Source organism: Muntiacus reevesi, chromosome 2, assembly GCF_963930625.1.
Source record: "Muntiacus reevesi chromosome 2, mMunRee1.1, whole genome shotgun sequence".
Classification (NCBI taxonomy): domain Eukaryota; kingdom Metazoa; phylum Chordata; class Mammalia; order Artiodactyla; family Cervidae; genus Muntiacus; species Muntiacus reevesi.
In genome coordinates this window covers 218,202,808-218,224,614 of record NC_089250.1, presented here as the reverse complement: position 1 = coordinate 218,224,614, position 21,807 = coordinate 218,202,808, and the positions used below count along the sequence as shown (strand labels likewise).

At 43.3% G+C, this 21,807-nt stretch overlaps 1 protein-coding gene across 1 annotated transcript in view; it reads left to right on the top strand.

The window, feature by feature from the left end:
• Window positions 1-21,807, top strand: part of ADAMTS18 (ADAM metallopeptidase with thrombospondin type 1 motif 18) — a 142,414-nt gene that overhangs the window by 78,659 nt on the left and 41,948 nt on the right. The window contains exons 11-13 of the mRNA XM_065920428.1: window positions 8,136-8,231; window positions 11,208-11,356; window positions 18,793-18,965. Coding sequence (XP_065776500.1) covers window positions 8,136-8,231; window positions 11,208-11,356; window positions 18,793-18,965 — 418 coding nt within the window. The remainder of the gene's footprint in view (window positions 1-8,135; window positions 8,232-11,207; window positions 11,357-18,792; window positions 18,966-21,807) is intronic.

Sequence of the window (21,807 nt, the reverse complement as noted above, 5' to 3'; positions counted from 1 at the left end):
GTTACCTAACAGAAGTGTAAACATTTGGTTTGCTCAGGCCAAGGGTTAGAGTCTGGGTTACCTCTGAAATGTCATTTGTTTGGCGTGATAATTAAGTGGCAATTTTACTGTCAGTGAATTATCCAGACTTATCCCCCGCAGACCATGCCTGGTTTAAATACCAAATTCCTCCTCTGTAGACGACAGTTTTATCACAAGCAGTAAATCTAGATACAATGGCTTCCACCTAATGCGCGTTATTGTTGTTGTTCATTTCGTTGTGTTCCATATTATATTTTTTTAATGAATTAACTTAATTGGAGGATAATTACTTTACAATATTGTGGTAGTTTTTACCATGCATCAGCATGAATCAGCCGCAGGTATGCATGTGTCCCCCATCCTGAACCCCTCCCACCTCCCTGCCACCCTATCCCTCTGGGTTGTCCCAGAGCACCAGCTTTGGGTGCCTTGATTCACACACAGAACTTGCGCTGGTCTTCTATTTTACATATGGTAATGTACATGTTTCAATGTTATTCTCCTAAATCATCCTACTCTTGCCTTTAATGTAACTCATATAAGACCATCACCCCTTCAAAATGCATATGTATACCTTTTACAGTAATATGAACACAATCTTTAGCAGCTAACTTCTTTTGGTATGTAAAAATTCAAGGCATATCTTGAATAATTTTAACAAGATTTTTGTGTCAAGTCTTTCTTTCAAGGAACACTTAACCTGTTTTGTAAATAAGTTTGATTTGTATCATTTTTTTTAGATTCTGCATATAAGTGATATCATATGATATTTGTCTTTCTCTGGCTTACTTCACTTAGTATCATAATCTTCCCAGGTGGTACAGTGTTAAAGAATCTGCCTACCAAATGCAGGAGACCCAAGAGACATGGGTTCAGTCCCTGGGTCAGAAAGATCCTCTGGAGTAGGAAATGGCAATCCACTCTAGTATTCTTGCCTGGAGAATCCCCATGGGCAGAGGAGCCTGGTGGGCTGCAGTCCATGGGGTCACACAGAGCCAGACATGACTTAGTGACTAAGCACAGCACAGTACATGATAATCTCTAGGTCCATCTGTGTTGTTGCAAATGGCACTATTCCAGTCTTTTTAGGGCCAGGTAATATTCCATTATGTGTCACACACCACGTCTTCTTTGTCCATTCATCTTTGCTGCACGCCTGAAGCTAACACAACAGTGTTAATCAACCATGAAGGTGAAAGTCGCTCCGTCGTGTCCGACTCTTCATGACCCCATGTTCTGTAGCCTCCCAGGCTCCTCTGTCCTTGCAGTTCTCTGGGCCAGAATACTGACGTGGGTAGCCGTTCCCTTCTTTAGGGGATCTTCCCAGCCCAAGGATCGAACCCAGGTCTCCCGCACTGCAGGCGGATTCTTTACCAGCTGAGCCACCAAGGAAGCCCAAGAATACTGGAGTGGGTAGCCTATCCCTTCTCCAGGGGCTCTTCCTGACCCAGGAATTGAATCAGGGTGTTAATTAACTATACACCAATATAAAATTTAAAATTAAAAAAAGGAAGACTTATCTTTTTATGAAAAAGATACATGGGAAAAAGCAAAAGTCCAGGAGGTAGAAATGAGAGAAACATTCTTCTAATTCGTCAATAACCATCCCACTGACCATCTCAATGTTACTAAAAAGTAGAATCATTTTTAAGTTGGTTGCTTCCTAGTATCCAAAGAGAAACGTGGAAATCCTAGGTGTCTGGAGACCTGGAAATTATGGAGATTTGTATTCCCATCTCTGTGTCTGTTCCCTCTCCTCCTCTCTCCTCCCTCTTCCTTTTCTCTACCACTGTTCCCACCATCAGCAGCACCACCACCCATCACCCTGTAGCGATTGCTAAGCAAGCTTCTGCTCCATACACAGTGTTCCGCTTAGAGACACATTTCACTTTTCCTCAACCTTCACAAAAGCCTTTTGAAGGGAGAATTATCACCTACTTCTTAACTGGGGCTCAGAGAATTCCATTTGCCCAAAGCCACTCAACTTTTAAATGGTAGAGGTTAAACAAATCTCCTCACCCATACTGATGAATACGGGTGAGCTTCCTCCTCATTAGGTAATACCAGTGTTTCCTAAACTTCAGCGTTAACATTCAATCCTTAAAAACTAGTTTTATTAGTTGTGCCGTATCTCTGTATGATGACTCACTTGTTGCTTTTTATGAATAAACTGACTTGAAAAAAAAAAAGAAGTCCAGCCCTAAGAAATAATAACCCCCAAATCACTGGTTTGATATGGAATTATGTGTGTTTCCAATGCAATTTAAGTGCATAACTATTAGAAAAATTTATGCATGCACCATTCACATTTTTTTGGAATATCCTCCACAGTGCGTGGATCTTAATTTGGCAAACACTAGTCTATCATATGCATAAATTAACAAATTCACAATTGCTTCTAACTAAGGTGAGGCTTTTGGCAGAAAAAAGTAGCCATTCGTTTCTTGGAAAACGTTTATATGCTAACTTTGTCTCTTGTCATTCCATTCTTAAAGGTATGCTAGCTTACTCCTTTGCTAATCATATATAGCACTAAATATGCAACAAATGCACAATTGGTAATGAATTTGATTTTCCTTAGAAGTATGAAGTGAGCTTCTAAAATGACTATTGGGAATTCTTTGGTGGTCCAATGGTTAGAGCTCTTCACTTCCACTGCCAAGGGTGTGGATTCAATCCTTGACTGGGGAACTAAGATCCTAAAAGTCATACTGTGCAGCCAAAACAAACAAACAAAAAAATGACTGTCATTACTTGAGTATCATATATTCACCAAGCATTTGTCAGATGCCTGTGCAGAGTTTAAACAACTATCCTGAAGTTATAGATCTTTCTCTGGAACCAAGCCATATTTTTGAAAGATATTGTCTCAGTGCGATGGTGTTTCCTAGGAAGTGGTGCAGAGGGACATGGAAGTTCTAGAGTAAAAGACTGCAGAGATTGAAGAAAGGCACAGAAATAGGGATGTCTGGAGGAGTCGGAAGATTTGATATGCATATGTTGTGTGTGTGCTCAGTCCGGTCTGACTGTGACACCCTGGACTATAGCCTGCCAGGCTCCTCTGTCCATGGAATTCTCCAGACAAGAATACTGGAGTGGGTTGCCATTTCCTTCTCCAGGGGATCTTCCCAACCCAGGGGTTGAACCCACGTCTCTTGTGTCTCCTGCACTGGCAGGCAGATTCCTTATCACTAGCTCCACCTGGGAATCCCACATGTCAGTTATTCTTTGTGGTTGTTCAGTCACTCAGTCATGTCTGACTCTTTGCGACACCACGGACTGCAGCACTCCAGGCATCCCTGTCCTTCACCATCTCCCGGAGCTTGCTCAAACTCATCTCCATTGAGTTGATGATGCCATCCAACCATCTCATCCTCTGTCATCCCCTTCTCCTCCTGCCTTCAGTCTTTCCTACCATGAGGGTCTTTTCTGGTGAGTTAGCTCTTCGCATTAGGTGGCCAAAGTATTGGACCTTCAGCTTCAGCATCAGTCCTTCTAATGAATATTAAGGAGTTATTTTCTTTAGGATTGACTGGTTTGATCTCCTTGCAGTCCAGGCGATTCTCAAGAGTCTTCTCCAACACCACAGTTCAAAAGCATCAATTCTTCGGTGCTCAGCTTTCTTTATAGTCCAACTCTGACATCCATACATGACTACTGGAAAAACCGTAGCTTTGACTAGATGGACCTTTGTTGGCAAAGTAATGTCTCTGCTTTGTAATATGCTGTCTAGGTTTGTCATAGCTTTTCTTCCAAGGAGCAAGTGTCTTTTAATTTCATGGCTGCAATCACCATATGCAGTGATTTGGGGACCCAAGAAAATAAAGTCTGTCACTGTTTCCACTGTTTCCCCATCTATTTGCCATGAAGTGGTATGTCAGTTATACCCCCAGTAAAAGTTATTTTAGAAAGTATTTGACATTGAGAGGAATAAAGAGAAACTTTCTAGTATCTAAATCACAGCTACCTTGTAATCTACTAAATTAACTACATCACATTTCAACTTCTAGTAACTCTCCCATGGACTTAGATGCCAACTATATTGATGATCCTATAAGTTTTCAGACATTTCCTGCTTCCATGTCCACAAGTCTTTGTGTGCTTTCCATTCTGAAATGCTGCATGGCCGTGAGGACAAATATCTCTCATTGTTTATTATTATTGTTAAAGATTCAGCTCAAATATTATCTCTGTTTTTCCCCCAAGGAAACTTAACCTCCACTTTCCCTGAGCTCTATTTTCACCCTTTATGTCACCTTCATAGACTCGTGGTACTAATATTCTAATTGTCTATGTGTATCTCTTGCCTCAGTAGACAGAGAATGTCTGCAATGCCTGACATGTACCTGATGTATTAACAGATACTCAGTAATTACTTATTGGATTTACAATGAAAATCAGAGTCCACATATTTCTTGTGGCCGTTGCACATAGCATGGGGGATCTTAGTTCCCTGAACACGGATTGAACCTGTGTCCTCTGTATTGGGAGCACAAAATCTTAACCCCTGAACTACCAGGGAAGTCCAATCAAAACCCACGTATTGTTAGCATTCTCATTTTCAGAAAGATTTTGCCTCCATCTCTTTCTCATCGCTTCTAAAGGAAGCAGGAGTGGCTTCTCTTGGAGAAAGAGAAGAGCCAAAGATGACCCTGGGGTTTGGAGCTTGTGCAGCCTATAGGATGGGTGTCATAAGTGAGCTGTGGAAGACTGAACATGGAACAGGTTTGGGGGGACAGCTGGGGAACTGTGTTTTGGCTGTGTTAAATTTGAGATGCTTGATGAAGTTGGATTGGCAGAGGCCTTTAACCTCTGTGCATCTCACACTTCCCTTGAAGGGGCACCAGTCATTAGAAACAGTAGGAAAAGGTGGGCACCCAGGGACCAGACAGGACAACAGGCAGCACTGAGATTCTTTCCTTAAAAATCGCATCCAGGCCACACGAGACCTTTGGGGTCTCCATGGTTATTTTCTTTTTCCCTTAAATTATGACTTAAGTCTAAGGAATTATAGATAAGGAAAAGTTAGATGAATAGGCTGAAAAAATAAAAAGAGGTAAGAACAAGGACAAAATAAGTGCAAACTCTGATTTCTGTTTCCTTTGAAAGAAAGCCTGCTCCGAAGGCTCTGGGCTCATCAGAGCATGTCGTGGGCTATAATTACGCCTGACTTCTGTGCTCCACCACAGAAGAAATGATGCGTTTGCACAGCCCGTCATATTTCACTCTGGAACCCCTGTGTTCCTGTGTTCTGCTGGATTTTCCCTGTCCCCTCGGCTGCCCCTCCTCGGCCCTGTGGCTTGGCGTTGGCTGCGGGATGGGGCTCCGTTGCTTTGGTCTGCTGGGGCCATTTTGGTGGCTGCCACGTCGGCTCCGGGTGTGGGTTATGGGTTTTGATCTGGGCTGTGAGAGAGAAAGCGGTTTAATTCTGACAGCCTTTCTCACTGCAGTTTTGGTTCCGTGGTGAGCTCCCATCCCTCCGTTTTGGTAGAGACAGGTTTTTTCCACCTTCACTGGTCCCTCTTGGATCCAGGGTGACCCAGATGGGAACACACGGAGATGATGGACTTCATGGATCTGGTTGGAAGGCTGCCTTATGCTTTCTACTAATGTCAGTGACAGGTCCATTTCCATGGGAAACGTTTCCATGTTGTGTCTTATGAGCTGTGTTGGGATTTGGAAATACTTTGTGCGAGCGTGCTAAATCACTTCAGTTGTGTCCGACTCTTTGTGACACCACAGACTGTAGCCCGCCAGGCTCCTCTGTCCATGGGATTCTCCAGGCAAGAATACTGGAATGGTTTGCCATGCCCTCCTCCAGGGGATCTTCTCAACCCAGGGATCAAGAGGTCCTTCCCTTCTGTTTTTAAGAGACAGATTACACAACCCACAAGTCCAGGCTCACTGCCTGTACCTCCTATTTCCCTATGTTTTCTCAGTCTAACGGAACACTTTTGTTGTGAAAGATTTCTAAGTATTTTCTGCCATTGTTTTCTAACCATGAAATCTCTGTTAACTGGAATGCTTGGAGAATTGGGTGCCTGGTTCATTGTATTTTCAGGGTTCCAACAAGTGACCATAAAAATCATTTTGTTTCCTCTCTCACTGTTAATATTTTCCCCAAAATGGACCTTAGTCAATAGAATGTGGCAAATGAAACAGAATGACTCTGGTGATTCGTGATTTTGACATTCCATCTATAATGTCATTCTGAAAAGCAAGTTTACCTTTTGAATTGGAAGGAATCTGGTTCAGTCACTTTGCCTTAAAAATAGACAGTCAAGGGGTAAAGAAGTTGAGTGCTTTCTGACATCCATTGGTGGTAACTGCAGATCCAGTGCGGTGGTCAAGGACCCAGACTCTGGAATCGGGCCTCTTTGAGTCCTGTCTTTGCCACTTACCAGCTTGGTGACTTGACAGCTTGAAAGTGTCAGTATCTTACGCAGTTTCCTCATCTAAATGAGTTGACATAAGGCAATGGCCCCCAGTCTTTTAGGCAGCAGGGACTGGTTTCGTGGAAGACAATGTTTCCATGGAGCAGGGCAGTGGCAAGGGAGTAGTTTGAGGATGATTCAAGCACATTGCTTTTATCGTGCTCCTGTGAGGATCCAATGTCACCGCTGACCTGAAGGGAGGCAGAGATCAAGCGGTGATGAGCGCGGGGTGGAGGTGGGGGGGGGCAGCTGTAAACACAGATGAGGCTTCGCTCACTCACCCACAGCTCACCTGCTGTGCATCCCGGTTCCTAACAGCCCTGTACTGGTCCATGCCCTGGGGCTTGGGGGTCCCAATATAAAGAATTAGCGTCCACCACTAAATGATGTTAAGGACAGTATTCATTACCTGTGGCTGCTGTAATAAATTTCCATGAACTGATTGAGTTAAAACAGCTCAAATGTATTTTCTTGCAGTTCTGGAGGTAGACCTCTGAAATGCATCACACTGGTCTAAAGTCAAGAGTTGGTGAGGTTGTGGTCCTTCTGGAAGCTCTAGAAGGGCAGGCATTTACTTGTCTTCTCCAGCCTCCCAAAGCTGCTTGTATCCCTTGGTTCATGGCCACCTCCTCCCTTGTCAAAAGCCAGCAACACCTCCCTGAGTCCTCCCCACAGTGCTCCTCTCTGGTTCTCTTCTGGCACCCTCTTCTCTTTTTAAGGATCCTTGTGATTACCTGGGGTCCATCTGGAAAATCTAAGACCGTCTCCATCTCAAAGGCCATGGATTAACACCATCAATTTTATTGCAACTTTAATTCTCCTGTGCTATATCACCTAGGACAGTCACAGGTTCCTGGAACTAGAATGTGGTTGTTTGGGTGAGGGGAGGGCATCATTCTGCCTGCTGCAATCCAGCTTGTTGTTGTTTAGTCAATCAGTTGTGTCTGACTCTGCGACCCCGTGAACTGTAGCCCGCCAGGATCCTCGGTCCATGGGATTTCCCAGGCAAGAATACTGGAGTGGGTTGCCATGTCCTTCTCCCATCTTCTGCCGTTTCCTTCTCAAGCAAATAAACTAGCTTGAGAGTTAATTTATTTCATAGATCTGGTGTAAGAACAAAGTTGTCCTAATGCTTGAAAGCTATAAAGGTCAAGAAGGCAATGGTGATGATCATTTACACTTTTATCCTTGGGAATAACCCTTCTGAGGCAAGTGCTGATTTTATCACTTATTCATAGATGAGGAAACTACAGTTTAAAGGGCTTCTATAGCTTGTCCACAGGTCATGCAGCCTGGGAAATGCAGGACAAGGCTTTGGATCAGAGTTGCATTCATCCAGTCTTGGTCTGTCCTGAGTTGATGGTGGTGGTGGTGATGATATTGGTGATGGTGATCATGATTAGATGCTGAATCTCTTAGTTGAAAGTCTCTAAGTTAGCTATTGTTACCTCCTAGTCGTTACTAAACATATACGAATATACAGATAATGTAGAAATGTCCTGCTTATACGTTTGCTAGGACGTTTTACTCATTACTTTGCCACCGCTGACTTCACTTGCCTCTCCTTTCCAGATTACATCCCATTTCAGCCACCTCAAAACAGAATATGGTGTACAACAGATTTGGATATTTTCATTTCTATTGCATCATCACACTTACCAGCTCCTTCTTTTCTTTCAGGACATTTGCAAATCCCTTTGGTGCCACCGAGTGGGCCACAGGTGTGAGACCAAGTTCATGCCCGCCGCGGAAGGGACCGTTTGTGGCTTGAGTATGGTAAACTGCATACTTGCTAGTTTTTAGTTCTAGAGACTTAATAACACAGTGGACCCAAACTATTTGTGCCGTGACCTCAGAATGAAGTGCTTTGGCTGCATCTGTTTTCTGACTTTGCTTTAAATTAACTAGCTATTCTTTAGTCACTCTTCTAAAACTCAATGCTAGTATAACTGATTTGGCTCCTTTTTTTTTTTAAGAAGGGTTTTTTCCTTCTGCCTTTGTTTTCCATTTTTAGATGGAGGCTTGGGCTCAGGTGTTTCTCTTTCAGTGAGCTGGAGGGTTTCATTGTCTGTTTACTGTTTTAAAAATTTATATTTATTTATTTGGCTATGTCAGCTCCTAGTTGTGGCCCACAAAGTCATCTCTGGGTCATCTGGGCTCTTGCATTGCAGCACACGGACTCTCTAGTGGTGGTGTTCAGACTCAGTAGTTGCAGCACATGGGCTTAGTTGCTTCACAGCATGTGGGATCTTAGTTCCCCAATCAAGAATTGAACCCATATCCCCTGCATTACAAGGTAGATTCTTAACCACTGGACTACCAGGGGAGTCCTCGACTATAGACAAGTCTCAGGAAGCAGATATTTCCTTTAGTAACAAAGAAAGGACTGTCCCTTCATACAACACATCTGAGACTCCCCTCCCAGGGTCAGCATTGAACTTCTGACATGCCCAATAGTGGCATTCTGTTCCTTATAGCAAATTCTCTTCAAAGATGCTATTAGATTAGAAATAACTAAATGTTCTAGTAGTTGTTGCTCAGCCACTAAGTCGTGTCCAACTCTTTGCGACCCCATGGACTGCAGCACACCAGGCATCCCTGTCCTTCACCATCTCTTGGAGCTTGCTCAAACTTATGTCCATTGAGTAGGTGATGCCATTCAACCATCTCATCCTCTGTCATCCCCTTCTCTTCCTGTCCTCAATCTTGCCCAGCATCAGGGTCTTTTCCATTGAGTCAGCTCTTTCCATCAAGTGACCAAAGTATTGGAGCTTCAGCATCAGTCCTTCCAGTGAATATTCAGAGTTTATTTCCTTTAGGATTGGCTGGTTTGAGCTCCTTGCTGTCCAAGGGACTCTTAAGGGTCTTCTCCAGCACCACAATTCAAAACCATCAATTCTTTGGCACTTAGCCTTCTTTATGGTCCAACTCTCACATCAGTACATGACTACTGGAAAAATCATAGCTTTCACTATATGGGCCTTTGTCAGCAGAGTGATGTCTCTGCTTTTTAATATGCTGACTAGGTTGGTCATAACTCCTTCCAAGGAGCAAGTGGTCTTTTAATTTCATGGCTGTAGTCACTGTCTGCAGTGATTTTGGAACCCAGGAAAATAAAATCTGTCACTGCTTCCACTTTTTCCCCACGTATTTGCCATGAAGTGATGAGACTGGATGCCATGATCTTAGTTTTTTGAATGTTGAGTTTTAAACCAGCGTTTTCACTTACTTCCTTCATGCTCATCAAGAGGCTCTTTAGTTCCTCTTTACTTTCTGCCCTTAGAGCTTAGGCGACTGAGTCTAACCCCAGTCTCTGCTAACTGTGTTGTTGCTAGTTGGGTAGTTTGAGCAAGTTAGTATTTCTTTGCTAAATTTCTCTCACCCAGTTATTCACTGCTATATGCTTTGTGAGAGTTGTATTAGTTACTATGCATCAAGTTTCCCCCACCCTTCTGTGGCATCCTTGTGGACCTATAAGCAACTTCATAACTGTAGCTGCTTCTGTTATTGTTGTTGGCTATTGTTATTTTGTCACAACCACTGAGCTTAGCCCAGGAAAATCATATTCCTGGTGGGGAAGGTTCAGATTCATGCTTATGGTTGACAAAATCCTCAAATGACCCATTGTCCCCCTTCAAAGTTCTGAGCCATGCTATATGATATCATGCAAATTCTGAAGTGGCAACGAATCTAGGGAAAAGAAAAATGGGGGAATTCATTAACACATGGCAAGAAATTGAGAAGTCCTCTCTTAAGTTAGTCAAAATACAGTCGCAACCAAGCCTCACAGTCAGCAGCCACGAAGCCAAGGGTATCATGGGGGAAAAGTGGAGATTTGAAAGTGAAAACCACCTCCCCTTAATTCTGTAACTGAACCCCCACTCCTTGGTAGAACCTGGCACAATCCAAACCCCAACTCTGGATCTCATCACAGTGGCTTTTAGGTAAGTGTGCAATCATGCTAAGTCATGCAGAACTTGCTCATAATAAAAGCACCACAGGGGGAAGAAAACCACTCCTTGGGGGCCCCCAAGGACAGAGGGAACCCACATAACTGGACTGGGGGACAAAGGAGAATGCAGACGGAAAGATCAGCACAGAAAACTGCTCTTGAACTTGAGCAGATCACCAGCCCAGGAGAGCCCCAGAGCTAGTTCGGGAAAGACACTCGGCCCAAAGTCTTCAGAGGGACCTTTCACACAGACAGAAGGGCCAAGGGCGTTACCTGGAAGCACAGTTTGTGTGGCCTGAAAGCTTCTCGGTTTCATCAGAAATGCTCTTACAGGGATGGTCTGGAATAAAAATGCATGTGTAATTATGCCTGTCTATCTGATGTGATAATCATCATGATAAATTCTGTGTTCTTGTCTGAAAAACTGATTCCCTTGGAAGGCATGAGTCCGGGTTCTCTGCGCCCCATTGTTGCAAATGTCAAGGGAGGCTCTGTGGTCATGTCTGCACTGCCTCCCTGGGCTCTCGGGTGGACCCTTATCTGCACATGTCACCCGGATGGCTCCCAAAGCCTGCCCTACTCGGCCCGCTGTAGGGGTGATGATGCCCTTTCCCGTGGATGTCAGCCTTTCAGAATGTACGCGGTGACCGAGGGGTACTGGCAGGTGTGGCTAGCAATGCCCTGAGAGCATCCGCAGCCTCCTGTTTGCCGCCAGACGGGTTGTTCCCACTGCCCCGCAGGTGTCTAGCCTCCGCCCGCCTTCCCAGCTGGTCGCTGAATGTCACACATTGTTTTCACAGTGGTGTCGGCAGGGCCAGTGTGTCAAGCTGGGGGAGCTGGGGCCCCGGCCCGTCCACGGCCAGTGGTCCGCCTGGTCGAAGTGGTCAGAGTGCTCCCGAACGTGTGGCGGAGGCGTCAGGTATCAGGAGAGACATTGCAACAACCCCAAGTAAGGCTCCGACAGAAAGTCCGTGTTTGTAAGATGCGAACTTTCAGCCTGCTCCATCTTGCCTATTTGTTTGTCTTGCTTATGCCTGTTTTTAAGGGTCGTTTTCCTCTGTCTGGTTAATAGCAATCAACGAGGGTTTTACTGTTTATATGTAAACACTGTATGCACTTCCCTGGTGTCTCAGCGGTAAAGAACCCACCTGCCCATGCAGGAGACGCGGGTTCGATCCCTGGGTTGGGGAGATCCCCTGGAGGAGAAAACGGCAACCCACGCCTACAGTCCCTGCTGCTTAGTCGCTCAGTCGTGTCCAACTCTTTGCAGCCACATGGACTGCAGCCCACCAGGCTTCCCTGTCCATGGGATTCTCCAGGCAGGAATACCGGAGTGGGTTGCCATTCCTTATTCCAGGGGATTGTCCCCCCCAGGGATCAAACCCAGGTCTCTTGTGTCTCTTGCATTGTAGGCGGATTCTTTACCCACTGAGCCACCTGGGGGCGATAGTCCATGGGGTCGCAGAAGAGTCAGACACAGCTTATCGACTGAACAACAACAAATGCGCTGGGGGAGGTGTGCTGGGCAGAAACCGGAAAAGAGCAAAGTTTATTCTCTGTGTGACTCTGCTGATCACAGACTCCAGTAACGGCGTGGATTGCATTTGGCGTCTCAATTAGAGCTGCGTGCCTGGGATACTGTAGAACATAGAAGCTTGGCTGGTGATTGGTGTGTGAGTGCACGCGCGTGTGTGTGAGAAACGGATGACCTGGAGAAAGTATGCGGATTTTTGCCCTGCAGGAATGTACATCAACATGTGTTGACAGATATGCCTGACTTTTAAAGAGAAACCAGAAATCTGAAAAAAATGTTGTGTGAAATTTCCCAATTTGTAAAATATCAACCTCACGTTCAATTTTCTTTAGAAAAATAAAAGGTTGGGAGGACTCATCAAATACCTCTGGGGTGAAACTGGCATGTGGGCACCCTCTGATCTGGTGGCCTTGAGATTCTGAGCTGTCCGTCTCCATGCAGTGAAGGTGGTTTCATGTTACTTTCATCGGCTCTAATTCCCGCGTGCAGCATGTGTGAAATGTATGCTTCCTGCTGGGCGGTGTGATGTCAAAAGAGCTCAGGACTTGGAAACAGAAAGATCTGACTCCAAATTCTGGGTCCGCCACATATTAATGGTGTCACTCTGGGAAGGTCGCTTGAACTTGGAGGTTGGGTTGACGTATAAGATGGAGATGACAACACCCACTTCAGATGGTTTGAGGAGATTAGAAATTGTGTCTGTAGAGTTTCTGGCACACTGGGGAGCATCCAAGGGACATTCAGCAAAAGGCTTTGAGGTCCATGTGGTTTTTAATTATCCTCATCCTAAAATTGTGGGCTTCCCAGGTGGCTCAGTGGTAAAGAAGCCCCCTGCCAGTGCATGAGATGCAGGAGACCCAGGTTCGATCCCTGGGTCGAGATGATCCCCTGGAGGAGGAAATGGCAACCCACTCCAGTATTCTTGCCTGGGAAATCCCATGGACGGAGGAGCCTGGTGGGCTACAGTCCACGGGGTCACAAAGAGTTGGACATGATTGAGCACAAACAACACATGTTCTAAACTTACCAGGAACACGGGTAACAGAGGGTCAGTCCTCAGAAGCAATGGGGAGAGGGCTTCCTGGTGAAATTAGACTTGAGATAAGGTGGTGGAGTGAGAAGCAAGTGATACCTGGGAAAACAGTGGATTTAACTTTCCAGCATGGCTTGGTATGGATGTTGACAACAGAGGCTGCTAAGCCCAGTACCTGAGCTTGCCCCCTAGTCCACCCCTGCCTCGCTGGGTGGCCGTGGGTGACTGACTCTCCCTGCCCTGCCCTACGTCCCTCGTTTGTAAAAAATGAGATAATGGCAGGATCTACCTCATCTGAGCTCATTATAAGTGCTGGTATTTATAAAGTGCCTGGCACATTGTAAGCACTGATGTTTGGTAGATTGAGAATGTAAATAAGTAATGAAACTACAGCAAAGGGAGATTTTTGAAAAGACAGATAGTCACCTGAGTCAGCATCTGAGATGGATCAAGAGGCCAGTTTGTTCCCTAATATAAGGGAGGGTTTGGAGGTTCTTTGACCAGGGCTTGTTAGGTGGCATTTGGAATATCTCAGGCTGATGTAGGATCTCTAAGCCTTGGCACTCTTAACATTTTAGGTTGAAAACTTTCCTGTTGTGAAGGTTTTTCCTGTACGTAGCAAGGTGTTTAGTAACAGTCCTGAGCTCTACCCACTCCATGCCAGAGAGATGACTCCCCCGCCCCCACTCACCTCCCAAGTCATGGCAATGAAAACATCTCCAGACGTGGCCCAGCATCCTGAGGGGCAGTCATTCCCGGTCAAGTCATACTGCTCTAATCAGACCCAGTAACTCACTATCATGAAAGGAAGACTGGTGATGCATTTACAGTTTAGACCAGATTATTAAAACCACCCTCCACATACACTGACTATAGCCTGTGTCTTGGATAGAATTGTTAGAACCATTCTATTACTTTTCATTTTTGCAGCATATTTCGTGGATCTGGTTTTCATACATCGCAACATTTTACAATCTCGATATTTTCCCAAGAAAGAGAGATTACCTAATTCAATAGCTCTGCCGGTGAAGTGCATGAATGGCGCCCCTGAGATTTAAATTAAAGCCTCTCTCATATCTGTGGGATTGAGAGCTCGTATTATAACAGGACATTGTTCTTGGAAATAGCATACTATAATTTTAGAAACACCTAATACAAGAATTAATCATTCAAGTGGTTCAGTTTGGTGCAATTTTATCATCTCAAACAAGATTGAGGCTAATCAGGATTTTGGTTAATTATGCACGAAGTCACAAATAAAGCAAGTAAATGACTGGCTGTTTTGAAACAGTTGAATCAGATCTCCATTCTTAGTTCATATTGTCGTTGTAAAGCTGGTTTTTTCCTCTTTCAAGTTACTGATGTCTTTCTTGATTCAGCTGAAACATTTGGTCTGTTCAGATCACTCAGCTTGACTATTTTCATTTTTTCATGGGAAAAGCAATGTGAGCTTTTTATTTCACATAATGATGGTTTTCCCAGAGCATATTTTGTTTCATAAAAAATGAATTATTTCTGGTTGATTCATGGATTTATCAAACTTTTCAGCTTCAGAAAGACTGGAAGGTTGTCTGGCTCTGAAAGGACCAGGACCCAGCATCTATGGCCCTCTGTCTCTGTCCCGTGTCTGTGACAGACCCGTTCATCACAGCCCCTGTTTTCTGCTGATCTCTACTCTGCCTCAGGAACCTTCTCAGAAGACTTTTCCAGGCATTTGCTGTCAATTAGGGTAGAACAGATTCGTGAGCTGAAACCTGTTGTTTCATCTGGTGATTTTGCAAATGGGTAGCCAGCAGAGACGGAGGCGCCCATCCTTGTTCAGGTCACCAGGCTGGACGAGGGGGAGTCCAGCCAACATCCCACTGCCTTCATCCTCACTGGGAACGTTTTTTTCTGGTTCCCTGGAAGAGAGCCTAGTGAAATTCCTATACACTCTGTTCAAGAAAATGAATAATGAAAATTCAAATGGAACAATTCACATCATGATAAGTAAACTTGCTAAAGCATCCTGTGCATGCTTAGTCACTCGTCGTGTCTGACTCTTTGCACCCCATGGACTGTAGCCCCCCAGTCTCCTCTGTCCATGGGATTTTCCAACCCAGAATACTACAGAGGGTTTGCCATGCCCTCCTCCAGGGGATCTCCCCAACCCAGGGATCCAACCCAGGTCTCCCGCATTGCAGGTGGATTCTTTACCATCTGAGCCACCAGGGAAGCCCATAAATACTGAAGTAAGTAGCTTATCTCTTCTCCAGGGGATCTTCCTGACCCAGGAATCGAACCCGGGTCTCCTGCATTGCAGGCAGATTCTTTACAAGCTGAGCTACCAGCGAAGGCATTCTGGAACTTTCTGGAACATTCTAGAACTCTCCTAAAATATGAGTCCATTTGAGAAAGACTAACAGAAGAATCATTGAATCATATCTCTGGCCCATTTTCCAACCAGTAAATTCCAGACTCAGCTGATTATCAGTATCACCAACTGTGCTTTAAAAAACACTGATTTCTTGATACTCCTCATCATGTATTTTTATTGAGAAAGCCTTTGGAAAAGTCCAGGAATATTTATATATATATATATATGTGTGTGTGTGTGTGTATCTGTGTCTGTGTATATTTACATATGTGTGATTGATTGTATATACATATACATACACATACACATATATACATGTAATATATTGTATATATACATATATTTACATATATATACACATATTGTTGTTCAGTCACTAAGTATGTATTTTATACTTATATATACACGTATAACCACATAATACATATGTAAACTTGTATTTGTACATATATAGTGTATATGTCTGTATGTGTATACATATGTAAATGTATTTTATATAAATATATGTGTGTGTATATGTATGTATGGAGTTAGAGTTACATATATAGATGCTTCTTAAAAATAGCTTCCTCCTGTGGTACATATACACCATTGAATATTACTCAGCCATTAAAAAGAATTCATTTGAATCAGTTCTAATGAGATGGATAAAACTGGAGCCCATTATACAGAGTAAAGTAAGCCAGAAAGATAAAGACCAATACAGTATACCAGGACATATATATGGAATTTAGAAAGATGATAATGATAACCCTATATGCAAAACAGAAAAAGAGACACAGATGTACAGAACAGACTTTTGGACTCTGTGAGAGAAGGCGAGCGTGGGATGTTTTGAGAGAATAGCATCAAAACATGTATATTATCAAGGGTGAAATAGATCACCAGCCCAGGTGGGATGCATGAGACAAGTGCTCGGGCCTGGTGCACTGGAAAGACCCAGAGGAATCGGGTGGAGAGGGAGGTGGGAGGGGGGATCGGGATGGGGAATACATGGAAATCCATGACTGATTCATGTCAATGTATGACAAAACCACTACAACATTGTAAAGTAATTAGCCTCCAACTAATAAAAATAAATGGAAAAAAAAAATAGCTTCCCAACTGCTTGTAATGATCAGCCATTACAATATATAATGATCAACCAACAATATAACCGTTTGTAGTCAGGACTGACTAAATTATGCAGAAGCAAATATGGATATACTTCATAGTAGTCTAATATAAAGACAAAATCATGCACCTAGATATTTGGAGTTTTTTTGTTTTTAATCATAAAGAACTCATTGTACCAAGGGACATCATGGTAGAACTTTCTGTTAATTTATCCTAATACTCATGTTCCAAGTTGCAGGAAAAAAAATGTATCTGTATTTGAAGACTTGATGGCAAAGTCCAAATCCTTGCCAGTCATTAAAAGTAGAAAGCACGTTAAAATAGTTACAATTGATTGGTCCTAGCTCTGCTCTAGACTCTGCCCAAAACTCTCCCCCAGCGGTCTCTCAGGTAATCATCACAGACGTGCTCACATCGGGAGGCTGACTAAAACTGCCTGCAGATAAGTGAGCAGAGTGCGCTCCCCTCAGATCTGCTCCGCTGCCCGCAGCCCGCCCCCGCAGCGCTGGGCGTCCCCGCCTGCCTGCCGGCCTAAAGAGCCCAGAGGGATGAGGTGGCACTCTGTTCTGGCTCTTTCTAGCCACGGGACCTCCACTCAGCACATCTGAGCGGCTCTCGGCCACCTTGCACTTCATCTGTCCCCGGAGGGGATGGCTGCATGGGTTTTTGCTGGTCTTTTATTTGCCTGTGCTGGGCCTTAGTTGCGGCAATACTCGGTTGTGGTGCTCCATGGGCTTGGTTGCCCCGCGCATGTGGGGTCTCAGTTCCCTGACCAGGGATCCAACCCACACCCCCTGCATTGGCAGGCAGATTCTTAACCACTGGACCACCAGGGAAGTCCCTGTTTGAGTTTTGAGGTCTTTTCCAGGTTACACTCTCTGAATTGAAGAAGTCACAGGTGGTCCTCTTTCACTTTGCTGAATTTGAATAGTCTAGATGAAGCTTATTTGTAAAATCTCAGACTAGAAAGGCTTATGCTGAGACAATTTTAATTACGCACAGCTTGTAAAGATGACCAGGAATAGAGAAAGGCTCTCATGTGGCACTTTAAGATTTTTCTAAATGCTTTTTCAGATAATGGTTTAAGAATTCATGGGGGATTCGATCTAGCACAATGACTGGTGAATGTTTTAGTAGTTGTTCCAGAGTGTTTTGAAATAGCTTAAAAATCTCATTCTGGCGATGTGACACTTCCCGGTTCTGTTGAATCCATTTTCGCATAGGAGGATTTGCTCAACTGTGCAAGCAAATCCAGAGGTGTTTTATAGCATTCCTGTGCTTCCCAAAGAGACAAGGAACTTTAATCACATACATTTATTAACTTGGATCCTTCTTCTATGTTACATGTTTGCATTGAACTTTTGTATGAGATGATCTATAGATGGTTTTTAGTCCATTTCATGGGAATGAAAAGAGGCAGTTTCTTTGTGCCTGGAGTATGCCGGAGAAGACATTATTGGTAACTTTTTTCGGTGGGCTTGACACTCCTTTTTATTTTGCTTTCTGGTTTTTGCAGTCTCCCTAGCAAGATCTTAAAGAGCTAGCCATTAGGTCATAATTATTTATGTTCTAATGGGATTCCCTACTCTGGAAACCCATTTCCCGTTGTGCTTGGCAGAAAAGGAGCAGGCCACCTGCAATGTTAAAAAGTAATTATGCAGATACAAACAAGGGCATGTTCCCCCAACACCCGAGTTTAGAATCCTGGGACTAAAGCACATATGAGTCTGACAAAGCTAGATTGGAAAATATGGCAAGTCATATGCTCAGTGTCCTAATGGACCTTCTACATCCCAGGAGGTGCTCTGCAAACTACCGGGAGAGGAGAGGGGCCAGAGATGGGAGCCAAGCTGGGGTGGAGGCGCGATCTGCACTGGAAGAGCTTTGATGCCAACAAATGGGGCGTGTGTGTCTGCATGTGCTGCACACTGAGCAAGAACATTTAGGCGTCTTTACAGAGTTCCCTAACGCAGGAGGTAATAGGATGAGCGTCGAGAATATGCCTCCATCAGTCTTTATGGAAGTCGCCAGAATGTACAAGTTGGATTCAGAGGTGACGAACACACTTCATCTAACATGGCAGTTGATGAACAGTGGTTGTATCTACCCTAGGGCCATGTAGAGAAAAGAAAACAGGGAAAAAGAAAAGTTGTTGATTGATTAGTTATGTCTGCCATGGGTACAAGAAGGGTTGTGGGCCACATGTTTCCACTGTTGTAACAGACTGTTCCCACTGCATACACTGAGACCATGATCATAGTGATGCTCCCTCCCTATAATATTTCCTGTGACTAGTAGTGAGTCCTTTGCTTGCCAGTATTTAAAGAGCTTTAATTTTCTTTTCAGACCTCAATATGGTGGCAAGTTCTGTCCTGGCTCTAGCCGTGTTTATCAGCTCTGCAATATTAACCCTTGTGATGAAAACAGCTTGGATTTCCGAGCCCAGCAGTGTGCAGAGTATAACAGCAAACCTTTCCGTGGATGGTTCTACCAGTGGAAACCCTATATGAAAGTGGAAGGTAATTTGGTCTCTGTGAACCTCAAACAAATATATCTCCTTGTGAACAGTAGTGTGAATGAATGGCACGGGAAAAATTGCTGCCTGTATTGGAAGAGTTTCAGTGTTTACATTTCATTGCCCGGGCCTGTCCTGGCCCAGGTTTTCATTCAGTTCTGTGGAGTTTCTTTATTTTTCCACATTTTTTTTTCACAAGACATCCCTTGCCTCCCACATGTATAAGTTGAAGAGGTCATGTGTTTGGAGTGTACTTATGTTTCTAAACTTACTTTTGACATTTCAGCAATTAAGTCTACCAGGGATGTTAATTGCAATTGGTATGAACTCTCCAGACCAAAAACTCATGAAACCATACATGCCCCATGGAGACACCATACTCAGTAACTGACATGGTAGATGATAACAAGCATGGGAAGACCTATTTTGAGAGTGTGTACACACACACACACACACACATCATGAATAAGAAATATCTCTATGTTAAATTCTTGGTACTTACTATAACAAAGTAATAGCTTATATTTGAACTTTTACATTGATTTGTTTTTATTTTTGGCTCAACATCAAAACTTAGTTACCATGTGTATAAGTACCAGGTTTAATGTACTTTCTGTTACAGAAACAGAATAATTCTGCGCAAAATAAGCTGAGACCATTCTGTTTGTTTCCTATCAATTTTTTTCCATTCACTCACTTTATCAAAACTCATCTACCCTCCCTTGGAAAAGGATAAATGTGAATCCCAGTCAGACATAACAAAATGGGAAGAGACCAGATTTAATGATAATTGATTGGAAATGAGACACAGGGCTGTTTCTGTACAAAAGCTCAAAGTGAACCTATATTATCAATAACCAAAAAGAAACTGATGTAATGAGACCTCATTATAACAAGTATTAAATAGCTTCTACAAATCAGAGGTGATACTACAACTTTGCTCAACATCAGCAAATGTTACAAAATATTTTCTGGTTTCAAATTTCTGTCATTAATATTATTGCTTGAATGTGGAGTAGCTCCTCTCGGCCGCCGCCCCTGACCTCGGGCGTGGGGTAGCTCCTCTCAGCCGCCCTACTCCTCGTCCTAGGTAAGGAGCAGCGGCTATGCTTTGCTGGGGCAGCCGTGAAGAGAGACCCCACGTCCAAGGTGAGAGAAACCCAAGTAAGACGGTAGGTGTTGCGAGAGGGCATCAGAGGGCAGACACTCTGAAACCATAATCACAGAAAACTAGCCAATCTGATCACAGGACCACAGCTTTACTGGGTAGGGAACTTGCCATTTCATTCATTCATTCAGCAGATACTGATTGAGGACTTACTCCTGGGAGACTCTGCTCCATGCAAAGGCAAGTGCATTAAATAAAACAGAGACCCGAGCCTTAGGGTCTCACATCCTACCACAGGAGACACAAACGTTTAGGTTTTCTCATCCTTTCCTCTTCTCTCTTTGGTACTTACTTAAAATCAGAGAAGACAGACCGTGATTTGAAGGTCTGTGACATTCGTGCCGCTTGGGATGAATCAGGGAAAGACTGTTTTCATAAATCTAGACAGTCTGTATTACAGTGATTAGCTTTTTCTTCTGTATTCCTTATTTTTTTAATTGAAGTATAGTTTATTTACAATGTCTGTTAGTTTTAAGTGTACAGCAAAATGATTCAGTTATATATATGTATATATTCTTTTTCAGATTGTTTCTCCTTATAGGTTATTAAAAGATATTGAGTATAGCTGTCTATGCCATACAGTAGGACCTTGCTGTTTATCTGTTTTATATATAGTAGTGTATATCTGTTAATTCCAAACCTAATTTACTAAATTAATTCATCCTAATTTATCCCCCACCCCAATTTCTGTGTTTCTAATAGACTTGTTCCTAAACTTTCTCAGGAACCTATATGGAAACACTGAACTTTCTAGAACTTGTTAATTCTTGAGAATGATGGAGAAAAGAGAAAGTATATATGTTTTCTAGTTCCCTAATCTCACATGCACTGTGTAGGACTCATGAAATAAAAATGTTATTAGAAAAATTCTAGGTGAGAGAAAAAATGGAATCCATCCATATGGCTGCATATTTGGGCCATAGTAATTTCTCTTCTCTCATGTTTTTGACTTTGTCTTTTATCGAGTCGTTTTGTGAAATGCATCCATTGCAAACTGTTTACATGTTTATTGTAAAACTGTTGTCAAGGATTTCACACAACATCGCCCACATCAAGTCTCATGTGAGCAGCGTCATGTAGAATTCCTGGCCAAAAAGGACTCTTTCTATGGGAGAAATTGGCACAATAATGCCTTTCTGATAACAAGAGCTCTATAAAAATAATACTTATTTTTGTGTGTGATACCAAAAACTTTTCAGAGACCTAACATTGTTTTAGCCTTAATGTTTAGTTTGTTTATTTCCTCTGCCTTTTCATGATTTGATTCTTTTCTATATGTTTTGGAATCATTATTGATCATATGCCTTTTTCCCAAAGTGCCTAAAATTTTCCCTCTTAACAGACTGAATAAATATCTAAAATCATTGTGCCTGTCCCCAATTGCAATCAGAAAATTATGATGTATGGGCCAAATCTGACCCTTTTTTGAGAATTTTTTTTTAAGTGGACCACTTTTAAAGTCTTTATTGAGTTTGTTACAGTTTGCTTCTGCTTTATGACTTGATTTTTTTGGCCCCAAGGCACATGTGACCTTAGCTCCCCGACCAGGGAACAAACCCATACCCCCTGCACTGGAAGGCCAAGTCTCAACCACTGGGCCACAAGGGAAGTCCCTGACCCGTCTTTTTAAATATTGTTTTATTGTGACACAGCAATGCTCCTTCATATACATGCTGTT